General features: G+C 44.1%; 1 protein-coding gene across 1 annotated transcript in view; it reads right to left on the reverse strand.

Annotated features, from left to right (window-relative positions):
* Positions 1–20,888, reverse strand: part of LOC111954519 (sodium/potassium-transporting ATPase subunit beta-1-interacting protein 2) — a 180,629-nt gene that overhangs the window by 15,250 nt on the left and 144,491 nt on the right. Inside the window, exon 4 of the mRNA XM_023974309.2 lies at positions 16,886–17,083. Within this exon, the coding sequence (XP_023830077.1) occupies positions 16,886–17,083 (198 nt within the window). The remainder of the gene's footprint in view (positions 1–16,885; positions 17,084–20,888) is intronic.

Below are 20,888 nucleotides of genomic sequence, written 5' to 3' on the forward strand. Positions count from 1 at the left end.
CCCGCAGGTGTGATGTTCGGATGTACCGATCCTGTGCAAGTGTTGTTACACGTGGTTGCCACTGTGAGGATGATCAGCTGTCCGTCCTGTCTCCCTGTAGCGCTGTCTTAGGCGTCTCACAGTACGGACATTACAATTTATTGCCCTGGCCACATTGTAGTCCTCATGCCTCCTTGCAGCATGCCTAAGGCACGTTCACGCAGATGAGCTAGGAGCATCTTTCTTTTTGTGTTTTTCAGAGTCTGTAGAAAAGCCTCTTTAGTGTCCTAAGTTTTCATAACTGTGACCTTAATTGCCTATTTGTCATTGCAGGCAATCTCAACGCTGTGCGTTACAGGGAAGACATCCTCCTCCCTCATGTGGTACCCTTCCTGCAGGCTCATCCTGACATGACCCTCCAACATGACAATGCCACCAGCCATACTGCTCATTATGTGTGTGATTTCCTGCAAGACAGGAATGTCCTTGTTCGCCATGGCCAGCGAAGAGCCCGGATCTCAATCCCATTGAGCACGTCTGGGACCTGTTGGATCGGAGGGTGACGGCTAGGGCCATTCCCCCCAGAAATGTCCAGGAACTTGCAGTTGCCTTGGTGGAAGAGTGGGGTAACATCTCACAGCAAGAACTGGAAAATCTGGTGCAGTCCATGAGGAGGAGATGCACTGCAGGTCTTAATGCAGCTGCTGGCCACACCAGATACTGACTGTTACTTTTTATTTTGACCCCCCCTTTGTTCAGGGACACATTATTCAATTTCTGTTAGTCACATGTCTGTGGAACTTGTTCAGTTTATTTCTCAGTTGTTGAATCCTGTTATGTTCATACAAATATTTACACATGTTAAGTTTGCTGAAAATAAACGCAGTTGACAGTGAAATKACGTTTCTTTTTTTGCTGTGTTTAGCTCCTCCGCTGCCTCTTCTCCTTCCTTGATCGGCGATGAACGCCTTTGTCTGGTGTAGCCTACAAAAATGTATGTTGTACACAAAGGACATTGTCGACATGATCCAACTACTGCATTCCATTTCTCCGTAGGCTATTAGGCATAAGCACAATTTCACTTTCTTTTTTCAGGAGGGGAGTTAGTCTACATGCAGCTATTTACATGTTCTACACAAAAGACATGATCAACATGTTCGTACAAACTCGCAGATTGTCATTTGCCCCAATGCAAAACTCAAGTGGGGAGTTACATGCAGCTATCTAGGCAGCATATCAAATTCAAGCAAGACAGTCTACTTAGCGATTTAATATACTTTTTTAAATCATACAAACATTGGCTAAGCAGGAGGCAGACAGGCAGTCAAAGTATTAGTGTTATTTTTCAGCAACTCTGGCTAGTGGCTACGATATGGCAGCAACTACAAAGATTAGCCTATATCACACAAAATGTAGATTGTTTTTACTCCAATGCAATGTGCTTATGCAACTGCAATATCTGTTACAACAAACAGAGAAGGTTGTAGCCTTCATAATGGCCTTGAATGTTTGTTCAAATCGCCTCAGGGTTTTTATTCCAGCTCTTCAGAAATATGAGGCAGAGACATTGTGTCACGCCATGGCCATAGAGAGGTTTTTATTCTCTATTTTGGTTAGGCCAGGGTGTGACTAGGGTGGGCATTGTAGTTTCTTTATTTCTATGTTTTCTGTTTCTATGTTTTGGCAGGGTATGGTTCCCAATCAGGGACAGCTGTCTATCGTTGTCTCTGATTGGGAATCATACTTAGGCAGCCTGTTTTTCCACCTTAGTTGTGGGTAGTTGTCTGTGTTAGTGGCCTGTATAGCCCTAGTCAGCTTCACGTACGTTTTGTTGTTTCTTGTTTTTGTTGGCGACATTCATGAATAAAAAGAAATGTACGCTCACCGCGCTGCACCTTGGTGCGGTCATTTCCACCCTGACGACGTTCGTGACAGAACTACCCACCACAAACGGACCAAGCAGCATGGTAAGAAGGAATGGACATGGGAGGACATCCTGAATTGGAAAGGATCCTGGACGTGGGAGGAGATCCTGGCGGGAAAGGATCGCCTGCCCTGGGAGCAGGTGGAAGCAGCGAGGAAGGCGGAGGCAGCGAGTAAAAGGGCCCAGGATTACACAGGGTCAGGGCTGGCACAAAAGACTGGGAGGCCACTCCCCCCCCAAAAAAWKTTTKGGGGCACACGAGGAGATTGGCTGAGTCAGGTTGGAGACCTGAGCCAAATCCTCGTGCTTACCGTAGGGAGCGTGGTACTGGTCAGGCACCGTGTTATGCGGTGGAGCGCACGGTGTCTCCAGTGCGCATTCACAGCCCGGTGCGCTACATTCCAGCTGCCCGCATCGGCCGGGCTAGAGTGGGCATCCAGCCAGGACGGATGGTGCCGGCTCAGCGCGTCTCTACGGCCCAGGATATCCTGCGCCGGCTCTGCGCACTGTGTCTCCGGTGCGTCTGCACAGCCCAGTGCGTCCTGTGCCAGCGCCCCGCCTTTGCCGGGTGAAGGTAACCATCCAGCCTGGACGGGTTGTGCAGGCGCTACGCTCGAGACCTCCAGTGCGCCTCCACGGCCCAGTTTATCCGGTGCCTGCTCCAAGAACCAGGCCTCCAGTATGTCTCCCCAGCCTGGTGAGTCCTGTGCCTGCTCCCAGAACCAGGCCTCCTGTATGTCTCCCCAGCCTGGTGAGTCCTGTGCCTGCTCCCAGAACCAGGCCTCCTGTATGTCTCCCCAGCCTGGTAAGCCCTGTGGCAGCTCCACGCACCAGGCTGTCCATACGTCTCCTCACTCCAGTGATGATCCATGGCACGAAGCCTCCAGTGATGATCCATGGCACGAAGCCTCCAGTGATGATCCATGGCACAAAGCCTCCAGTGATGATTCATGACACGAAGCCTCCAGTGATGGTCCATGGCCCGGAGCCTGCAATGAGGATCCATGGGACGAAGCCTCCAGTATTGATCCGCGGTCCGGAGCCTGCAGCGACGGTCTCCAGTACGGAGCCTCCAGCGACGGTCTCCAGTCCGGAGCCTCCAACGACGGTCTCCAGTCCGGAGCCTCCAGCGACGGCCTCCAGTCCGGAGCCTCCAGCGATGGCCCCCAGTCCGGGGCCTGCAGCGAGGGTCCCCAGTCCGTGGCCTGCAGCGAGGGTCCCCAGACCAGAGGCGCCACCAAAGTGGGGAGGAGCCAGAGGTGRAGCGGGGTCTGCGTCCCGCACCGGAGCCGCCACCGAAGTAGATGTCTGTAGTTGTCTGTGTTGGTGGCCTGTATAGCCCTTGTCAGCTTCACGTTAGTTTTGTTGTTTCTTGTTTTTGTTGGCGACATTCATGAATAAAAAGAAATGTACGCTCACCACGCTGCACCTTGGTCCGGTCATTTCCACCCTGACGACGTCCGTGACACATTGGCTATATCATCATGGTTCAGAAGAGGGTGGGTAAAGAGAGAAATGTGAATGAAGGATTGAGTGTGAGCAGCAGCTACGTAGAAAGAATTGTGTGTGTAAATTAACACATGCGCAGAACGCGATCCGGATTGGTAGCTTTGAGAAATACGTTTCCAGAGGGGCAGGGGACAAAAACTCCCTATTCGCAGCCACGGCCTAAAAATTTTTTTATGGTCGGTATCAAATAATGTGGGCCTGGCGGTTCTTAATGAGACTGTATTTAAAATGTGTCACCTAATATGAAGATTTAGTGGATTAAGTATAACAATAGAAAGCCAGGGGAACATAGGAACATAGGAAATCTAATTGGAGACTTATCCTGAGAGAAATACAGTAGCATACTAGATATCCCTGCTCTAGGCACTAATAAAATCCAGAACACAACAATATTACTCTCTTCCCCCGCTCCTCCTTAGGCCTGTAATTTCATAGGCCAGTGATTGGAGGTCTCTGATTGGATTGGGCGATAGGGAAGCTGGGGTTTTGACTGTGGTGAGTGTGTGGAGAGGAATGGACATTCTCAATGTCACAGAGGATTCAGTCAGACAGGAGGCCAGGCACGAGACAGTACTGTAGACAGCCATGTGGATAATGGGTGTGCCGTCCTCATATTCAGGCATTGTTTGGAGTCTAAGGGCCACAAACAGACACAGTTACAAATCTGAGCAACCCCAGATTTAAGATTCTGGGAATACCTCAAGGTCTCGCTCTCATTTACTCTGAATAATGTGCCCGCCCCACACTCTGTCTCTGCAGTAGGCTGGGAGCACAGGCCAACACTCACACAGACACTATTCACACACAATGCCGGCCCTGCCACACACACACACACAACACACTGCACACTTTACCCATCAGGAGCACTGAGGAGGTGAGACAAAGGAGCTGTTTTTGTTTGCTGCGTGATTACCAGACAAAAAAATAACACACACACACACACACACACACACACACACACAGCTCCTCTGATTAGCCAAAGGTATCTCGTTTAGAACCATGTCACAGGGTGTAAACCTAATTTGTCTCCTGTAAATAAACCTGGGTATTCTTATGATAAAGGCTCCTTTATACACAAGCTGTTTTACTCCATAGGAAATTCCACTGTGAAGATGATTATTGACGGTTGGTTAAAATTTTACTCTATAAATCTGAATAATACATGCAGAGTTTCTGAGAAAACCATTCATAATTGAGAATAATTCTGGGAGCATGATTGCTCTCAACGCAAGCATTATGAACAGACACACAACACAGTCATTCTCTATTGTTTAGGCGAGAGTCAGTGAGACACACATCTGTACTGCATTCATAACCGTCACTCTTAAAAGGAAGCTTTGTCCAGTTGACTTTGGATATGACTGATTGTGTTACTGTTCAAAGACTGATTGAATCAGGAGCCTTATAAATGAACAGACACAGTCTCCTCTGTTGTGCAGCTGACAGCCATGACACTGTGTGTCCTCCACGACACTGAGTAAGTGACATGTTTTGCACTGGTGAGATACTGTTCACATGTTGGCCTTATTATAGTCGAAAGGTGCTGTTGTATGGATGGATCACATGCAAATCACTGCCCAAAGGTCAAGGAGTGTTGAGGCTGAGACAGAGGACTCTCCACTTTCAATTGTGCAGCACTTATGAAATTCAACTGACATGACAATGTACTATAGGAGGAGTGTTTTCAGAACGGGCCCATTCATTTAGAATGTACCAATTCAGCCAGGGAACAATTGACTAAACATTCTCAACAGTAAACACCATTGAAAAAATATATATATTCTTTGTTGTCAAAAATGGGTTTCATATTGATTGTTTGATATCAGAATCATACAGAGGGGTATTGCATTTTGGATACTGTGCCAAGTCTAGTGCTGTGAACATGACACTGCTTGTGTAAAGATCCTGGAACCTAGCCTAGTAAAACCTCACATTTTATTAATACTCAGATATTTTATTTCACCCTCGAATATTAGAGCTCGGCAGGGAAAATGCAACTTCAAAAGTCCCTCATAGAGTAATTGATGTGGATGTAATTTCCCAGCTAACCTATCTCCTCATAAAAAGTGGTGCGAAATCACATAGTTTAATCCATTTCCTGGTGTTGTGTGGCATCACTCAACCTATTTCTGTTCGGGCGTAGACTCCCATTTCAAACTGTGTGCGGCTCAGCTTGTGCATAAGGTAATTCACATGTCCTTGACTCTATCCTCCTGCGTTCCCTGGCCCGCTGCAGGTAGCCTTGGTCCTTCGCGTTTATAAACTGGGCCGGAGCTGCTTAACATGCCAACAACTGGTCATTGGCAGTTGACAGCTTTCACCATCAAACAACCTTTTAGTGGAACCTTAGCTTTTTACTGGGRTTGCATCGCCAGGAAATGGAAGCAAGCTACAACATGTCATCAAGGCTAAACATCTAAGTACATTGACTCCATCAAATCTTTTAAATAGGACAACTGTTGGCACACAGACTCTTGTAAAACCAGACCTGGCTTAGGGAAGTGCTGATTGTATATGTGAGGCATTTACAGAGTATACTAAGGGTCTGATGTGTGTTTTATTACTCATCACAATAAAGCCAAGTGGCATTTCAGCAGTTCCTATAAAACAAGGCTTTCTGTTTGCCACAAATCAGAGATGTTGGGGGTAAATGCTGTGGATGGCAGACTGATGCATCACTCTAAATGAGGCCCTGCACACACTGTGTAATACAGCACAGAAAGATTGAGGACAAGCGAAAGCCTCGCTGAAATGTTTCCCTAGTATTTAACCCCATACTGAGAACAAAAGACTGGAGAACATTTGGAAAATGGGCTCTGAGCAAATGTATTCATGATAATTCAATGATGGCAAAGCATCACCCCACACATCCACAACCATCAAAGACATCTCATCTGCACAGTACACAGTAAGAATCCAGTATTATTACTAGCCAACATTTTCCAAAGCTACTTTGTGTTATTCTAATATATGAATATACTCATTAGTGTATTTACAAGTGAATTTCCCCTGGTGTATGTTTTTATACATTGATACATCAGTGAATCATCGTTTGACAGATAAAATCGTTAGAAAATAAGAGATTGAGGAATTCATTAGCTTTCATGTAATGTAGACAAAGGGCTGACTTTCATCTGTGAGCTGGGACCATTCTTGGGTCTAATCCGAATAAACCTCTGTGTCTTTAGTAATCTGCCACCTTAGAACAGAAACCAATTCAGTTGTCTTCATTCGAACCCTCCTTGGGGGACCTACATACACCCAGCTCTTCATCTGAATTAGTCTCCCTACGGTGGAGGGAGGGGCTCCACAGCAAAGACCCCCTGAGCTTGTGCTGTGTGAGTTCCACATTGTCATTGGTCTTGTTCGGTTGCTAAATTAACCGTTTACTTCCTTAATCATAGCTAAGGGCCAAGCTCCTTGACTTCTCTACTGAGCCTTCAGCTGGTGGCCATCTTTTTGTAAGAGGAGAGGAAGCAAAGAGGTCAAATGATAGATGTATATACTGTAGGTTGTAGTGTAAAACATTGTACATAATGGATGAGGATAGAGTGTGAATCCTAATGGCACCCTATTCCATATAGTGTACTACTTTTGTCCAGCTTCTGATCAAAAGTAGCGCACGATATAGGGAATAGGGAATAGGGTTCCATTTGGGACGCATGATAAACTCCTTTCCTCATTTGTGTCATTAGAAATACATTTTGTAATCAATACAATTGGTTAATTAATCACATGCTTTTAAATGAAAATGTGTCAAGTCAAAATTCTAATGAGAATGCATAAAATGTCACCGCTGTCCAATAAATTCTACCAACTTTCTTGCTGAATCATAAATGCTTTCAAACAAGTTTACCTCTTATATCAATGGCCACAGTTTGCCAGAAAGAGGATGACAGGATGAATACAAAAAAAACTCGCCTGAAAGAGTTTTGAGAAATTGAAACATTAAGTATTTCAAGTAAGAACATAACTCACACACAGTAAAGAGATATTCCACCAAACCAGACCATTCCGTCGAGGTGCATTTTTATCTGATTGGTATGTACAAGAAACCCTAAACTATTCAGTTTTTACTCTCAACCAAGCCTGATGGTCACTACTCAAAGCTGTATGTGGGGAAACATGTATCTTGGCCTGTACCCCAGACAAATTCCAAGCCAAATGTGTGCTTTGGAAAACAGCATATAACACAAATGAAAGTAATATGTCTAAGCAACAGGCAATCAATATTAAGCCGCTAGGTTAAAAATTCATTAATATGAAGGATTATTCAACATTTAGTCTGAATCTCTTGAGCAAACACAGTAATGGGTTATGCATCTTTAGCAGAATCACTGAATGTTGAAATAATACGTGGTTTAAACACATCTCTCTCTACTGAAAGGTCATATTTATTAAGTCATTCCCTAAAGCAATTATTCATAATGATCGTTAATGATGTTATATGTCCTGTTTGGTTGCCCTACTATTTCTAGAGAATCCAAAGAGATAACAATCAATCAATGAGAGAGCTCTTTACCAGGAGAGAGCTCTTTTACTTCAGGATAGCTGTTGCACAGTCTCAGTGGTACCAAACCAAATAATCAGATATAAGGCAGAAGGCTTTGCTTCCTCTGAGATTACTGTGATTCTCCAACTACACACATCAGACCCAATTTTCCACTTTCACAATTGTGAAGGCACTTAACTGTTGGGGAGAATGAGTCGCTTTTTGACATGGCAGTGTAACAGCACAATAAACACATGGTTGGTGCTTTCCTCCCACTCTCTTCAAGCACACAGAGATGTTTGTGAAGTGTTTGACAATGATTCCCCTCATACAGTTTCCCATCTCCTTTATACATCTGAGACAGACATCAAAAGTCTCACCAGCCAGGCCAAACATACCATGGCCAAATAGGACTGAATGCAGAAATCGCTTCCTTTATAGCATGCCTTTTATCGTTTGCTGTGCACTCCTGTTGGCAAAGAGTCCATATTGAAACAGGAATAGGCTGGTTACGTGACATGGTTGTTGCATGTATGTTGACTGACAGAAGGTTGCGGTGGAATGACCTTTACTGGGTTTTTGCACTGGTTGGTAACTCACACAGGAGAGAACTATTTGTTCTCATTTTCACTGGTCATGGTTACAGGGACGGGCAACTGGAAGCACCATCCCCCTTTTGTAGGCGCACTGACCAATTTCAACAACACATTTTAGAACTCAGTCGAGGTCTCAACTTATTGTTGAGCGTTAGAATAATAATTGGAAATTTGGTTGTGCATCAGCAGTCACTTAATTATCCCATGTCCGCATTTGTTTTTGGGGATTGGTAAATTAATCTAGCGGCCAGCTAGAGTTCTGTTTTTTTGTGGCCCCCACCCCATCAAAGTTGCCCATTCCTGATCTAGACCATTAAAGGTACATTCCATAATATCCTTCTACATTGATGCTGCTTCCACCCACACCCACACATGACTACAGTAATGAATTGATGGATGTGACCCAAGGTGGGTTAGATAATGTCCTTTACCTCTGGCAAAGCATCTCAAAATACACAACTCTGCTTAATTGGTTCTGGTCTTATTGGCTAACCTTATTGGCTTTGCAGAGATACTTTTCCATCACTTGACAATCACTATGTGGCCATTGTCCAGGCATTGATTGTTTGCTGTAAAAGCCAACTATATGAGCTTGGAGCAGAATTGCTCTTTGTTTACTATAATACATCCAGACATCTCTCCATTGATCTTGCCAAAATACTGTTTGAATACCAACCCGGCATATTGCCCCTCTATAATGTACTGAGCCCTGAGAGCCTTCAGTAGATGCTTGCTCTGTATACTGAGCCTAAAGTCTCCAAATGAATGGCACGCCAGCTAATATCGGCCTGAGAAGATGGTAAAGCTACAGTAATGCTAGTTTTGACCTCAATATGTGCCTGAGTATCTGTGTATTTCTAATTGTAAAGTGTAACGCACCTATGTGAAGCTTGATAACTTGTCTGACAACAGAAAAATCTATCTCACATCTTTCCCCTAAATAGGAGGGTCATGGTGATAAATAAGCCATTTGGTGCTTAGCTTGCGTGACTTCTTGCTAATTGTTCATGTGACCTCCCAAAGCCCTCAAGAAGTAATGGTTATTTTATAACACGTCAAATAACATGGGCAGGGTCAAATAGGCAGGGTCAAATAGGCAGGGTCAAATGCCTTCTTAACACTAAGCGGAATATCTTAACATAATGCTACAGTAAACATTAGGAACATGTTTATTCCCTAACTGTATCCCCAGAGAACATGTGCTTTCTGTAACTAGAGCTCCACAAAATACAGCCCATACAGTATCAACACACTGTATCTTCATCATACACATACAGTACTTCATACACCAAGGCTGTTTGTGATTCAGCACAACACATTACAGTATATCTCTATTGTGAGAGTGGAGAGCTTACAAATAATATGCCCTTTGTCAAAACACACGCGGCTGAGCTAAACATCACCACAGCATGTCCTACATGTCACAATGATAGACAGCCATTTCTTTTTACTCTGACGATGTTGTGTCGTGACCGAGGCTGTACGCTGCTACTAACAGCGTCAGTGTCACTACAATGCTTTCCCAATGATGGCCGAGCCCCAGCAGCACCAGTGCAGTGCTATCTCTCCACTTTGTGCCCTGGTAATAATCAGCTCAGTGGGGTGGAGGCAGACTCATCATGTCCAGCTCCGTGATATGGACGTTGGGGGGGGGGGGGGCTCTCGTCATTAAAGCAGTGGAATGAAACACTGTGCCCTCGCAGCTCGCAGGGTCCCATCAAGCACCGTCCCGTATCATTTCTGACATTTGAAAAATAGGCGCCCGCCTTTTCGCCGCCAATCTCGCTCTCTCTCTGGCTTATCAGATGAGAAGCTCTGACACGTCAGAGATCCTGACAATATCAGCCCTCCTGTCACTGAGCCCAGGTCCACGCCGTTATTCCACAACAACAAACCCTTCTCACAGAGAGAGGACGAGGACAGGGGTGGGCCAGGAGAGAGAGACACAGAGAAACAGGCTTTGAATAAGAACAGAGAGAGAGATTGAAAGGGACCTGAGATTGATACTGAAGCCTCTCTGATAACAACGTTGTGAGCCAGACTGACGGGTGTCTGCTGAATTATTTGCTGAGCATGACTCTGTTTCAACACAACAATTAGTCTAAGATTGCAATTCTGTGCGGCCATGGTCTCTGTGTGGGTCTTTAGGGACTGACATGTAATGAGGCAAATTGATTCACTTCCCTCAGGGTGTTGGCCACTGTCAAAGCTGATTCATTTTACTCCAGGGGCTAAAGCATTCACTATTCACAGAACTGACAGCATAAAAAATAGCTTTCTATACATGCACAGGCATGAAACAAGTGTAGTCTTTGGGGAAGAAAAACAGATTGTCAAAAGATGTGGCAATTTGAGCAAAGCACCTATCCTGGCTAAATGAACTGGATTCATCTATCACTGTGGCCTTTGCTTTTTGTTTAATTCGTATACTTCGAGATTCAATCAGAGACTTGGAAGATTTGGAAGGCAAAGTGTTTTTCCTTCACCAGTGCATCAAAGGAACAGATTCCTCCACCATGACTGATACCTCCTCCAATCCTCTTAAAATGACTTGACCAAATTGGCCTTAGTGTTTGCTTTATATTACCCAGAGCCCAGCCGCCAGGTCTTCAATAGTGATTTCTTTACAGATACCCATCTTTCCATTCTGTTATCCGCGCCAGACACAGCTTTGAACAATAGCCATTGAAATGAACATTGGAGGCAGTGAGAGAGAGGGAGGTTCAGGTGCAGAATAGAAATGAATGTCTGAAGACAGAAAGACAAGGAGAGAGAGAGAATTTCTCATCCCATCATGACAGAAATGCCAAACCACAGGAAAATAAATTAAAATTAAAATGGTGGGATCATATGGAGAATAAAACTAGCAAGATATTTCCACTACTCTGTGAATAGATCACAACAGTAAAGCAGCAATGGCATTGTTTAAACACTTGGAGGTCATGCTAATTAATCAACAGGGTAAATAATATTGCAAAGAGCTCGACTATTAACCAGGCAAATACTAAACAAGGGGTCTTTCACAGTGCCTGAGTGATGGGTGAATGTATTATACGTATGGGTATGCCGTGCGTCCCTTTAATCTTGTAGCTAATGGACCCAGGCCTAAGCTCTTCTACAAACAATTACACTCACATTCAAAGACCCACTCTGAATACCTAACAAAATACACTGCAACAGTACTGTCAGAGGGCACTATGTAATTAAACAAGGTGTGATTCATTACAAGTGTCATTAAAAATATTCTCATAAGCACATCACCATAGCTATGTTTAATAGTCTCATTCATTAAAGTGTCTCTCCTGGCCGTGGGCTCAGAATGCCTGTTGTCTGTCTATACGGGTTAGAGGATGTGATGGAGTAGAGGGGCCTGTGGACTCCAACAGCTGTCTCCTACAGTAAGAGCTGTCTCCTCCAGTGTGTGTGTGTGTGTGTGTGTGTGTGTGTGTTGTGTGTGTGTGTGTTGTGTGTGTGTGTGTGTGTGTGTGTGTGGTGTGTGTTGTGTGAGTGTGGTGTGTGTGTGTGTGTGTGTGTGTGTGTGTGTGCGTCTGTGTGTGCGTCTGTGTGTGAGTCTGTGAGATGTCACTCTGGATATGGGAGCATGGGCATAATTGTAAAGTTAACATTTGACAGTAAGTGGTACTAGCCAGGAGTTCAGCCTGCTACATATACTGTAGTCCTATGGCACCTGTCATAGGAAGCACCCATCAATGACAAGTTAGCTCTTCTGTACAGACCCAGTCCCCTTACGGCTCTATGAAGCTCTGCCTTTACTGTATATGTGCAACTTTTAGTAGCCGCTATACAGCAGCACTGTCTGGCATTGACTCTCACATTTCCTATCAGGGTTACTCTCACATTAAACCATGTCATTGTCCAAATGCAGTCAATGCACATGTTTTAAATAGAATAGTTAGTCATACCTTTAGAGCCTCATCATTCCACAGCTAACAACTTTGTTAGAGTGAACGTGGATCCTCTTCTGATTCATGACCTTCCACGACTGGCTGTTCTTAGAGAAACCGGCCGCAGACCTCTGAGGCATCAGCCATGCTACTGTATGCCGGACACAGCTCATTTAGCCGCTCATCCAGCCATGTGAGCTGGCCGCCCCTCTCTCTCTCCCCCCTCTCCCCCAGGCTCTCCCCTAGACCCCAGTAGTGTGGTGGCGTTTGCTGGAGCCCTTTGCTGTGGCTCTGTGCACTGCCTTGCCGCTCTGCTTCTCTCTCTCTCTCTCTCTCTCTCCCAGTGTGAAGGAAGAACAGAGAAATCTGCCTGGCAACACAGCAACGTCTTCCTGCACTCATCTCCCAGAGGTTGATTGCAGATAATGATTGACAAGCAGCCGTTCTTATAGACAAAACAATTATCATAGTAGCAAAGCTAGTGAAAAAGTGGTTGGTTGTTCAGAGACCTACAGTCTACAGTATTTGTTTGCATACAGTATTACTGTACTGTATATTTCTCTGGTAAACTGTGATGGTTTCTGTACAGTAACAGTTTTGTTTTCCACCATGATGCTATCTTCTCCTCAATGCTTACATCACAATAATAGGTTCATGCAGCAGATGATGGTGCATAGCAAAATGGCCGGACCTCGCCACAGTGCGGTGGCCAAGGTGAGACAGAGGACATCCATAGTGTTAACCATCATCAGTGGTTCAACTCCCACTCAGTGCTGTGTGATTACACTCCCAGAGCATGGTGGACCACTGCTGAGCTRAAGAACACAGTCAAGAGTATGTTTACTGATATGAGATTCTCAGTACTTTTCCCTCCGATTCCCTCGGGAACATTAACACATTATCCATAGATAATAACATTCTAGGCTGGTGGGAACAAAGTGTAATTGTAGATGGGATGTGGAGAAAGAGCAGTGAGACACCACAGTTTCACCGAATCTCACAACCCCAGAGCTGAAAATAACATATGGTCCCTCAGCTAAGTGCCATCTAACCCAACAGTCTCATGTTGACAGTGTCACAGTGACCCCACCGCAAACAGCTTGGGCTGGCTTTATTACACTACTCCGGTAAAAGGTCACTGCGCCAATAAACATCTTAATTATCTACCGTAGCTACCGGCCTGTCTGTCTGATGTTGATAGCAAAACAAAGTCCTTCAGAGTTTCAATCAGACAAAGACAAGGAGGACTGTAGGAGAGGAGAGAACAGTGGAGTAGTAACATAAAAAGATCCTCCACTGATTCCAATTCTCTCTCAGTCTCATCCACTGCAGGCTTCTCATTACGACACAACTCTATTTAATTACTTTGAGACGGAGGCTTCCTCATGGCGTAATGATGCGTACAGCCATACTAATGTCTAGGCTGGTTGTAAATGAACGGATTAGGCCCCTACATCAATTCTCCGCTTTGAGGGAAACCTCATTAGCACAAGGTGCTGCTCTGTTGCTCTGATGTTAAAAAAGACAGTAATAGAAAAACAATGAGACTTAGGGAACAACGTCTTCCGTCAGAGACGAGGTAGATGTTAAAAAATGGTGGGTACGTGCATGACAAGGAAATGACAACACTCTCTCTGTGATGCTTCCTCTCTAATCCTTGTAATTATCTCTGTATGAGACCTGAGCAGGACGGAAAGAAGGAGTTCATCATTTTGGTTCACACAGGGAGGCCCTTTCATTGTGGACCATTTTCATAGATATTACTGAATTAGGTTAACCCATGTTATTTTCATTAATAAATATGAGATAATAAATTATTACTCGGGTACTTTGTCCCTGTCAAATGACTGTACTTCAATGAAAGAAGAGGGACAACCAAAAGTTGCAGATCAATTTTGTTCTTGTCTGGCAGAGGGGGAAGGAGAGAACAGGAGAACAGGAGAAGAGAGGGAGGGTGCTTGTCTCTGCAGTTATCAGATCAAAGAGCCACTCATTCAGTTTGGGGGAAAGATAATGAACCAGTCATTTCTAGCCCTGAAATTCTCATGTGAGGAAACAAAGCCATTCATTATCCATCAGAGGTGCTGGGGAAAATTGACATTGTTGCCTCATGCTGCCAGACACAATTAAACAGTCTTCCATCCATGTCAAACGTCTGAGATAGGAGGAGTGTGTTTTGGATGCTTATTGTGAATTTTTCTCAGCCCAATTTTGAAGTCTGCCGCTAAGACTTCCAGTGCCACCACACAAAGCCGTTTCCAGAGTATTGGGGGTAATTTGGCAAATTGATTCTAGATTCGTCCCAATGCTTTCCACTAAGCTAATAAAAAGCTACTTAAAGACAACAACAATAAAAATGCATTATGGCAACATTGGATAGGTATTATGGGAATACCGGTATGCGTAATGCTGTGCTAATGTTTGTATATGATTTGCATAATTTATAGTAGCTGCTGGACACTGTGGCCAGGTTTTGCTCATTGCTATCAGTCATACTGACAAAGCATGACACACCACTTCCCAAATGACTCCACTGCAGAGACTAGTGCTCTGAGAGGACCAAGAACAACTCTCAGCTCTAGCTTTTAGTTTATATAAGAGAGCATAACACACTTTGGCCATTMGTTTTAATATTAAACTTTTAAAAATGTTTTGGTCTCTCTCCAAGCACATTTTAGTATTTGAAATAAGATGGTTAAGCAATGACAAAAGTGATGTCGGTAGCAGTATAAGATGGCACCGAAATATCAGAAAGAATTATCAAACCATTGTAGTATTATTGGGCTCCATGCAGTCCTTTAAATCAGCCCTAGCTCCGCTCATTCGGCTAAAAGTTTCTGCTGACACAGACACCCGTCTTTCCCCTTCGATGTTTCAGGGAGAACTTAACTCAATCATTGTCATATTGATCCTGGCACCCGACATTCTCCTGACACCATACCAGTGGAACAGCTCCTGTGTTTAGGAGACTAAGCGTTATTGAACTTGCAATAACTCCAACCATTTTCTACATAATATCTGACAGGTTCTAAGCATATTTCTCACTGGTGTTTGGAATTGTGTTATGTGTCCATTCTACTGTATCGCAAGAGAGATTGGAGGAACAGGTGGTGGAATATACTGTAGACTCAATGCACAGACCTTGTTCGATGTTACTGTAATGCAATTGTACTACAGTAGACAAAGCATATGACTGGCGAAAGGGATATGATCATCCACCTTCTCCCGATTGTTCTTAATCAAAACAATCTAAACATAAAATGTAATTGTTTTTTAATTAAAAACAGTGGTTAGGAAAATCTATAAATGTTTGTTTCATCCTATCAAGTGTTAGGTTCATGACTGAAAAAGATTCCAATGTGAAGAGTAAAATACATTGAGATCTAACTTATAAACCCGAGAAKTAGCCCTGAAATCCAATCCAAAATAGGTTGCACAGTGTCAGTTGGGAGCTGATAGAGTTTGAGAATAGTTCTAAATCCAGGCAGATAAAGTATCGGGTGGTTAGCTGGGTAGAACGCTCAGTCTTTAACACACTGGGAGAGAGAACATTTTCTCTTGGGATCTATCTATGGGGAACCTTGCCATGATCATTTACACAGCAGCAACACCACACTCTTTTTCATTAACACATTCCCCTAATTACACGCCATACATTAAGTCATTATGAAATATACTGGTGCATTGTGGGAATTTCCCACTCACACTGCGAGCCTGGGGACTATAATTACGAATGGCGGGAGAGAGAGAAAAAAATAAAGATACACTGGGGACGGTTTTCCCTACACACACACACACATACACACACAACACAACACACTCACACGCACATGCACCTACCCACCCACACACACACATGCCCCCCCCCCACCCACACACACACACACACACGCACTGTACGAGAACGGAGGGAAAACCAATCATCAATAAGGGAATTGCGTTTCCCTTGCTATCCCCTGGGATGGCCCACTGCCAAGCCACTAAAAGCTGCCGCCAAGCCTAAGAGTTATTTTTCCCCTTGACTATTTTCTGCGTTATAATATTGCCGCAAGACCATAGTCACTAAAGTAGAGGCAGCTATTAATACGAGACAAAATAATGCAGCTCAGGTCTTGCTTGCCTGCTCGCTAAGCACTGCCTTATTAGGGTTGTGTTTCACACACATTGGCATGTCTCAGCATTGATGACCGTGCACACGACTAACTCCTTCATCTATCATAACACAGGTAGACAGCCTCACTAAACTGAAACCAAGATGAACATTTCTGAGCAGAATGCCATGGTTCACCATAGCGCAATATAAAAGCCTTTTCATGTGAAACAAGTCACTGTACAGGGCATGTAGAACTTCAACAAAAAGAGTCCCACATGCCCAAAGCCTAGCGCTGTCCATCCCATTCTCTTGCTGAGATGAGCTGAGCTGAGAGGGAGGGTAGTGGGTAGCAGCCGACACAAACAGCCAGAGACCTACTATACTTACAGCCAGGAGGATCTGCAGGGAGCTGTGGGCCACCTCCACATACTGGTACTCCAGCGACAGCTGCGAGCGGATGGAGCGGTGGTCCTCCGGGGCCCAGGACGGAGGGGGGGTGACCGGGGTCACCCTGCAGCCTGGACCGTTCTCCATCCACCAGGACCGGTGCATGGACATGTTGAAGGTCATGATCAGGTCACTGTCCTGCAGGCAGAAACAATAGAGAGAGCTATTTTATATAGAGTAGAAATGATAGAAGTATCGAGGATAGCTACAATAGATGTTCTATTGTAGGTGTTTAGCTAAGTCCTGATTGCTTTAACCAGCCAGCGGTGGAGTCAGTGCAATTATGTGCCCAAGCTAATGCAAGATTACACATCTGTCTGCCAGTGATTTAACAGCGTAGGTCAATCACCCAGCGGTCCACAATATTGTAATCAAGATAAAAATGTGTTCATTGGCATGGAACAATGGCTAAAAGGGTGAAAAACCTCCCCTCTGTGACTTCTCTATGCTACCCATTTCCTACTCTTTAAAAAGGGTGCATAGTCTGGAGGAGATTGAGATTCTTATTTAATTCAATGTGTATTTTACTTTCAACAATGAGCTCATTTCTGACCTTTGTTTTTAAGAATCATCTTTCATTCTGAAGTGGGAAAAGCTTTGTACTACTGCTACTTTGGCAGTATTTCATCATGAGTCATGTTAAAAGCTTTGCTTAACATTTTGCAACACAATTATTTATTCTGCCTCTTTACCGGCATCTCAGAAGGCTATTAATTCTGAGCAGAACAAGAGTACACCGTGAGTAAAACTAAGCCAAYATACATTTAGCTTTTGAATGCCATTTATTTTACAATCAACTGGCAGAAGAAATCCCATTTCTCAAATCCCAGCGCTAGCAATCCAACTGCTGGCGTACAAAAAGCACTTATGACACCCCAGGTCATTTGAGTCAACGCCAGCTATCCAAGCTGAGGATAATTCTAGTGGGTATTGAGAGAGAAGTGTGCATGCACACATCCTAAATCCAACTATAACAAATGAAGAGGGAATAAAACAAAATCCATCCATCTCATAAATGGTACTTCTAGCTCCCAAACCTCTACCCGGTTCTTACGCCTACGAACGCATGACTGAATATATTCGATTCGCGCATTATCACCCTCTGCTCAATAGACTCCCTAAAGACCTGCATTTTCACATTTCAACTCACAATTCTGAGCACTGCTTAAATCAGACAAGCGTGCCTTCCAGCCCAACATTTGCCATTGCCTGCTGCGCAGTGTATCGGTTATTTTAGCATAAAACCTTGGTATTTGGTACAGAGACAAGCATTCCCTTTTACTTACAAAGCCAAGTAACACCACCCACTTGTCTTTCTTCCAAACAACACTTATCAACCAGCTCTCACTTGTCTTTCTTCCAAACAACACTTATCAACCAGCTCTCACTTGTCTTTCATCCAAACAACACTTATCAACCAGCTCCCACTTTTCTTTCATCCAAACAACACTTATCAACCAGCTCCCACTTTTCTTTCATCCAAACAACACTTTAACCAGCTCCCACTTTTCTTCATCTTCCAAACAACACTTATCAACCAGCTCCCACTATTTCTTTCTCCAAACAACACTTATCAACCAGCTCCACATTTCTTTTCTCCAAACAACACTTATCACCAGCTCCCACATTTCTTTCGTCCAACAACAACTTAGCAACCAGCTCCCACATTTCTTTCGTCCAAACAACACTTATCAACCAGCTCCCACATTTCTTTCGTCCAAACAACACTTATCAACCAGCTCCCACTTATCTTTTCTCCTGCTCTCAGAATGAATCACCCAGGGGATTGGGGTCAGTGGCATTATTGCATATGAAGATCTATCATTCCTCTGCTTCTAGAAATGGTGCGTGTGTTTGTCCACAAAGGATGTGGGTGTTGCGATTAACTGCTTTTAATTCATCTTGAAATACACATCAGGCAGAGATGTTTTGTTGGATCCTTGCCAAACAACACACCCACAGCATAATTTTTGTCTGCTTGTGTGTCTCATTGAGGAGTGGATATTGATGGAGCAGGCTCCCCAATACAATCAGAAGCACAAGGTCTCATCCAACACAGGTTCAGTGCCAGACTGCTCAAATGTTCCAGGTTGTAATTACATTAAAACCTACAAAGTGGACAAAGAAATACATGAAATGCCTGAAATTAAAGCTGGAATCCATAGCAGTAAAACTGTCATGTCTGTTTACAAAATTACAACAAGCAAGATGTTACTTCAAACAACAAACACAGCTTTTTCCCCTCTGATATCCTTGCACCCATGTACATTTTTTTTTATCATGATGCTGGAGGCTCATTTCCTCAAAACATTTTTATTTATGTATATATATTTTTTATTTCACCTTTATTTAACCAGGTAGACCAGTTGAGAACAAGTTCTCATTTACAACTGCAACCTGGCCAAGATAAAGCATAAAAATAAAGCAGTGCGACAAAAACAACAACACGGAGTTACACATGGAATAAACAAACGTACAGTCAATAACACAATAGAAAAAGTCTATGTACAGTGTATGCAAATGTAGTAAGATTAGGGAGGTAAGGCAATAAATTGGCCATAAAGGCGAAATAATTACAATTTAGCATTAAAACTGGAGTGATAGATGTGCAGATGATGATGTGCAAAACATAAACAATAACAAATGCTGTTGCGCCTATCGTGGAGATCAGTTTTATTGAAAAAACTATTCCGGCCTCCAGGGTGGCGCAGCGGTCTAAGGCACTGCATTGCATTACAGACCCAGGTTCGATCCCAGGCTCTGTCTGCGACCGGGAAACCTATGATGCGGCGCACAATTGGCCCAGCATCGTCCGGGTTAGGGGAGGGATTGGCCGGCCGGGATGTCTTTGTCCCATCGCGCTCTAGCGACTCCCTGTGGTGGGCAGGCGCATGCACGCTGACTTCGGTCGCCAACTGTATGGTGTTTCTTCCGACACATTGGTGCGGCTGGCTTCCGGGTTAAGCGAGCAGTGCCAAGAAGCAGTGCGGCTTGCCAGGGTTGTGTTTCGGAGGACGCATGGCTCTTGACCATCGCCTCTCCCGAGTCCGTACCGGAGTTGCAGCGATGGGACTAAGACTGTTTTGGACTACTAATTGGATATCACGAAATTGTGGAGAAAAAAGGGGTAGAAAATGTAAATAAATATCAAACTCTTTCAACTGCTCATAACTTTACCCACCACTATACCACAATGGCCTACTGGTATGTGAAATATTAGGTACTGTTGGCCTAAATCTACTAGCTGGACTAGCATACCCGTGCCTGTCCCCTAGCACAGACCCAGCTCAGTGTGACAGGTGTGTTCTCATGCCTCCTCGTATGAAGACAGACAAGTGGAAAATAAAGAGTGCTAGATGTGGAGAGAATGAGAGGAGGGCCAGGTTGCTGCTGTCTACCTCTCTGTGTCTCCCTGCCTATGTATCTGCTGTAATGAACGTCAGTCGTGTGGACAAACACTATCCATCACCAGTCAAATTGCGGMGAGAAGGAGTGGTGAGCGTACAGCTGCAGTAGTACAGGGATGCCTGCCTTACTAGCAAACACCGTTCCATTACCCTTTGACTGACTGTTGGTGTGGCTCAGCATCATTTTGGAACCAGTACAATGACAGCGTGAGAGGTGGGTGTTATTGAGGGTGGACTAGTTGTTATTAAATAGTAAGGTGATGTTGATGTCTGGTCTTTTCTTGATGCAATCAATGGTTGACAGGAGTTGTTGTCGTCTTTCAGAATTGTTTAAGACTACCGAGAAACACTCGGTGTGACACTGATTTAGCCCACTGCAGTAAATTAAGTACTGTACAACAAAAATGAAGTCACCAGGGAACACAAACATTTTTAATAATTGAAAATCAGTCATATGCAGTATCTAAAATCACTAGGAACAAAGGCAATTATTAAAGAAGATGCATGGATACCATTGAACGTTACTTTGCCGTCTC

Source organism: Salvelinus sp. IW2-2015, linkage group LG28 (assembly GCF_002910315.2).
Source record: "Salvelinus sp. IW2-2015 linkage group LG28, ASM291031v2, whole genome shotgun sequence".
Taxonomy (NCBI): domain Eukaryota; kingdom Metazoa; phylum Chordata; class Actinopteri; order Salmoniformes; family Salmonidae; genus Salvelinus; species Salvelinus sp. IW2-2015.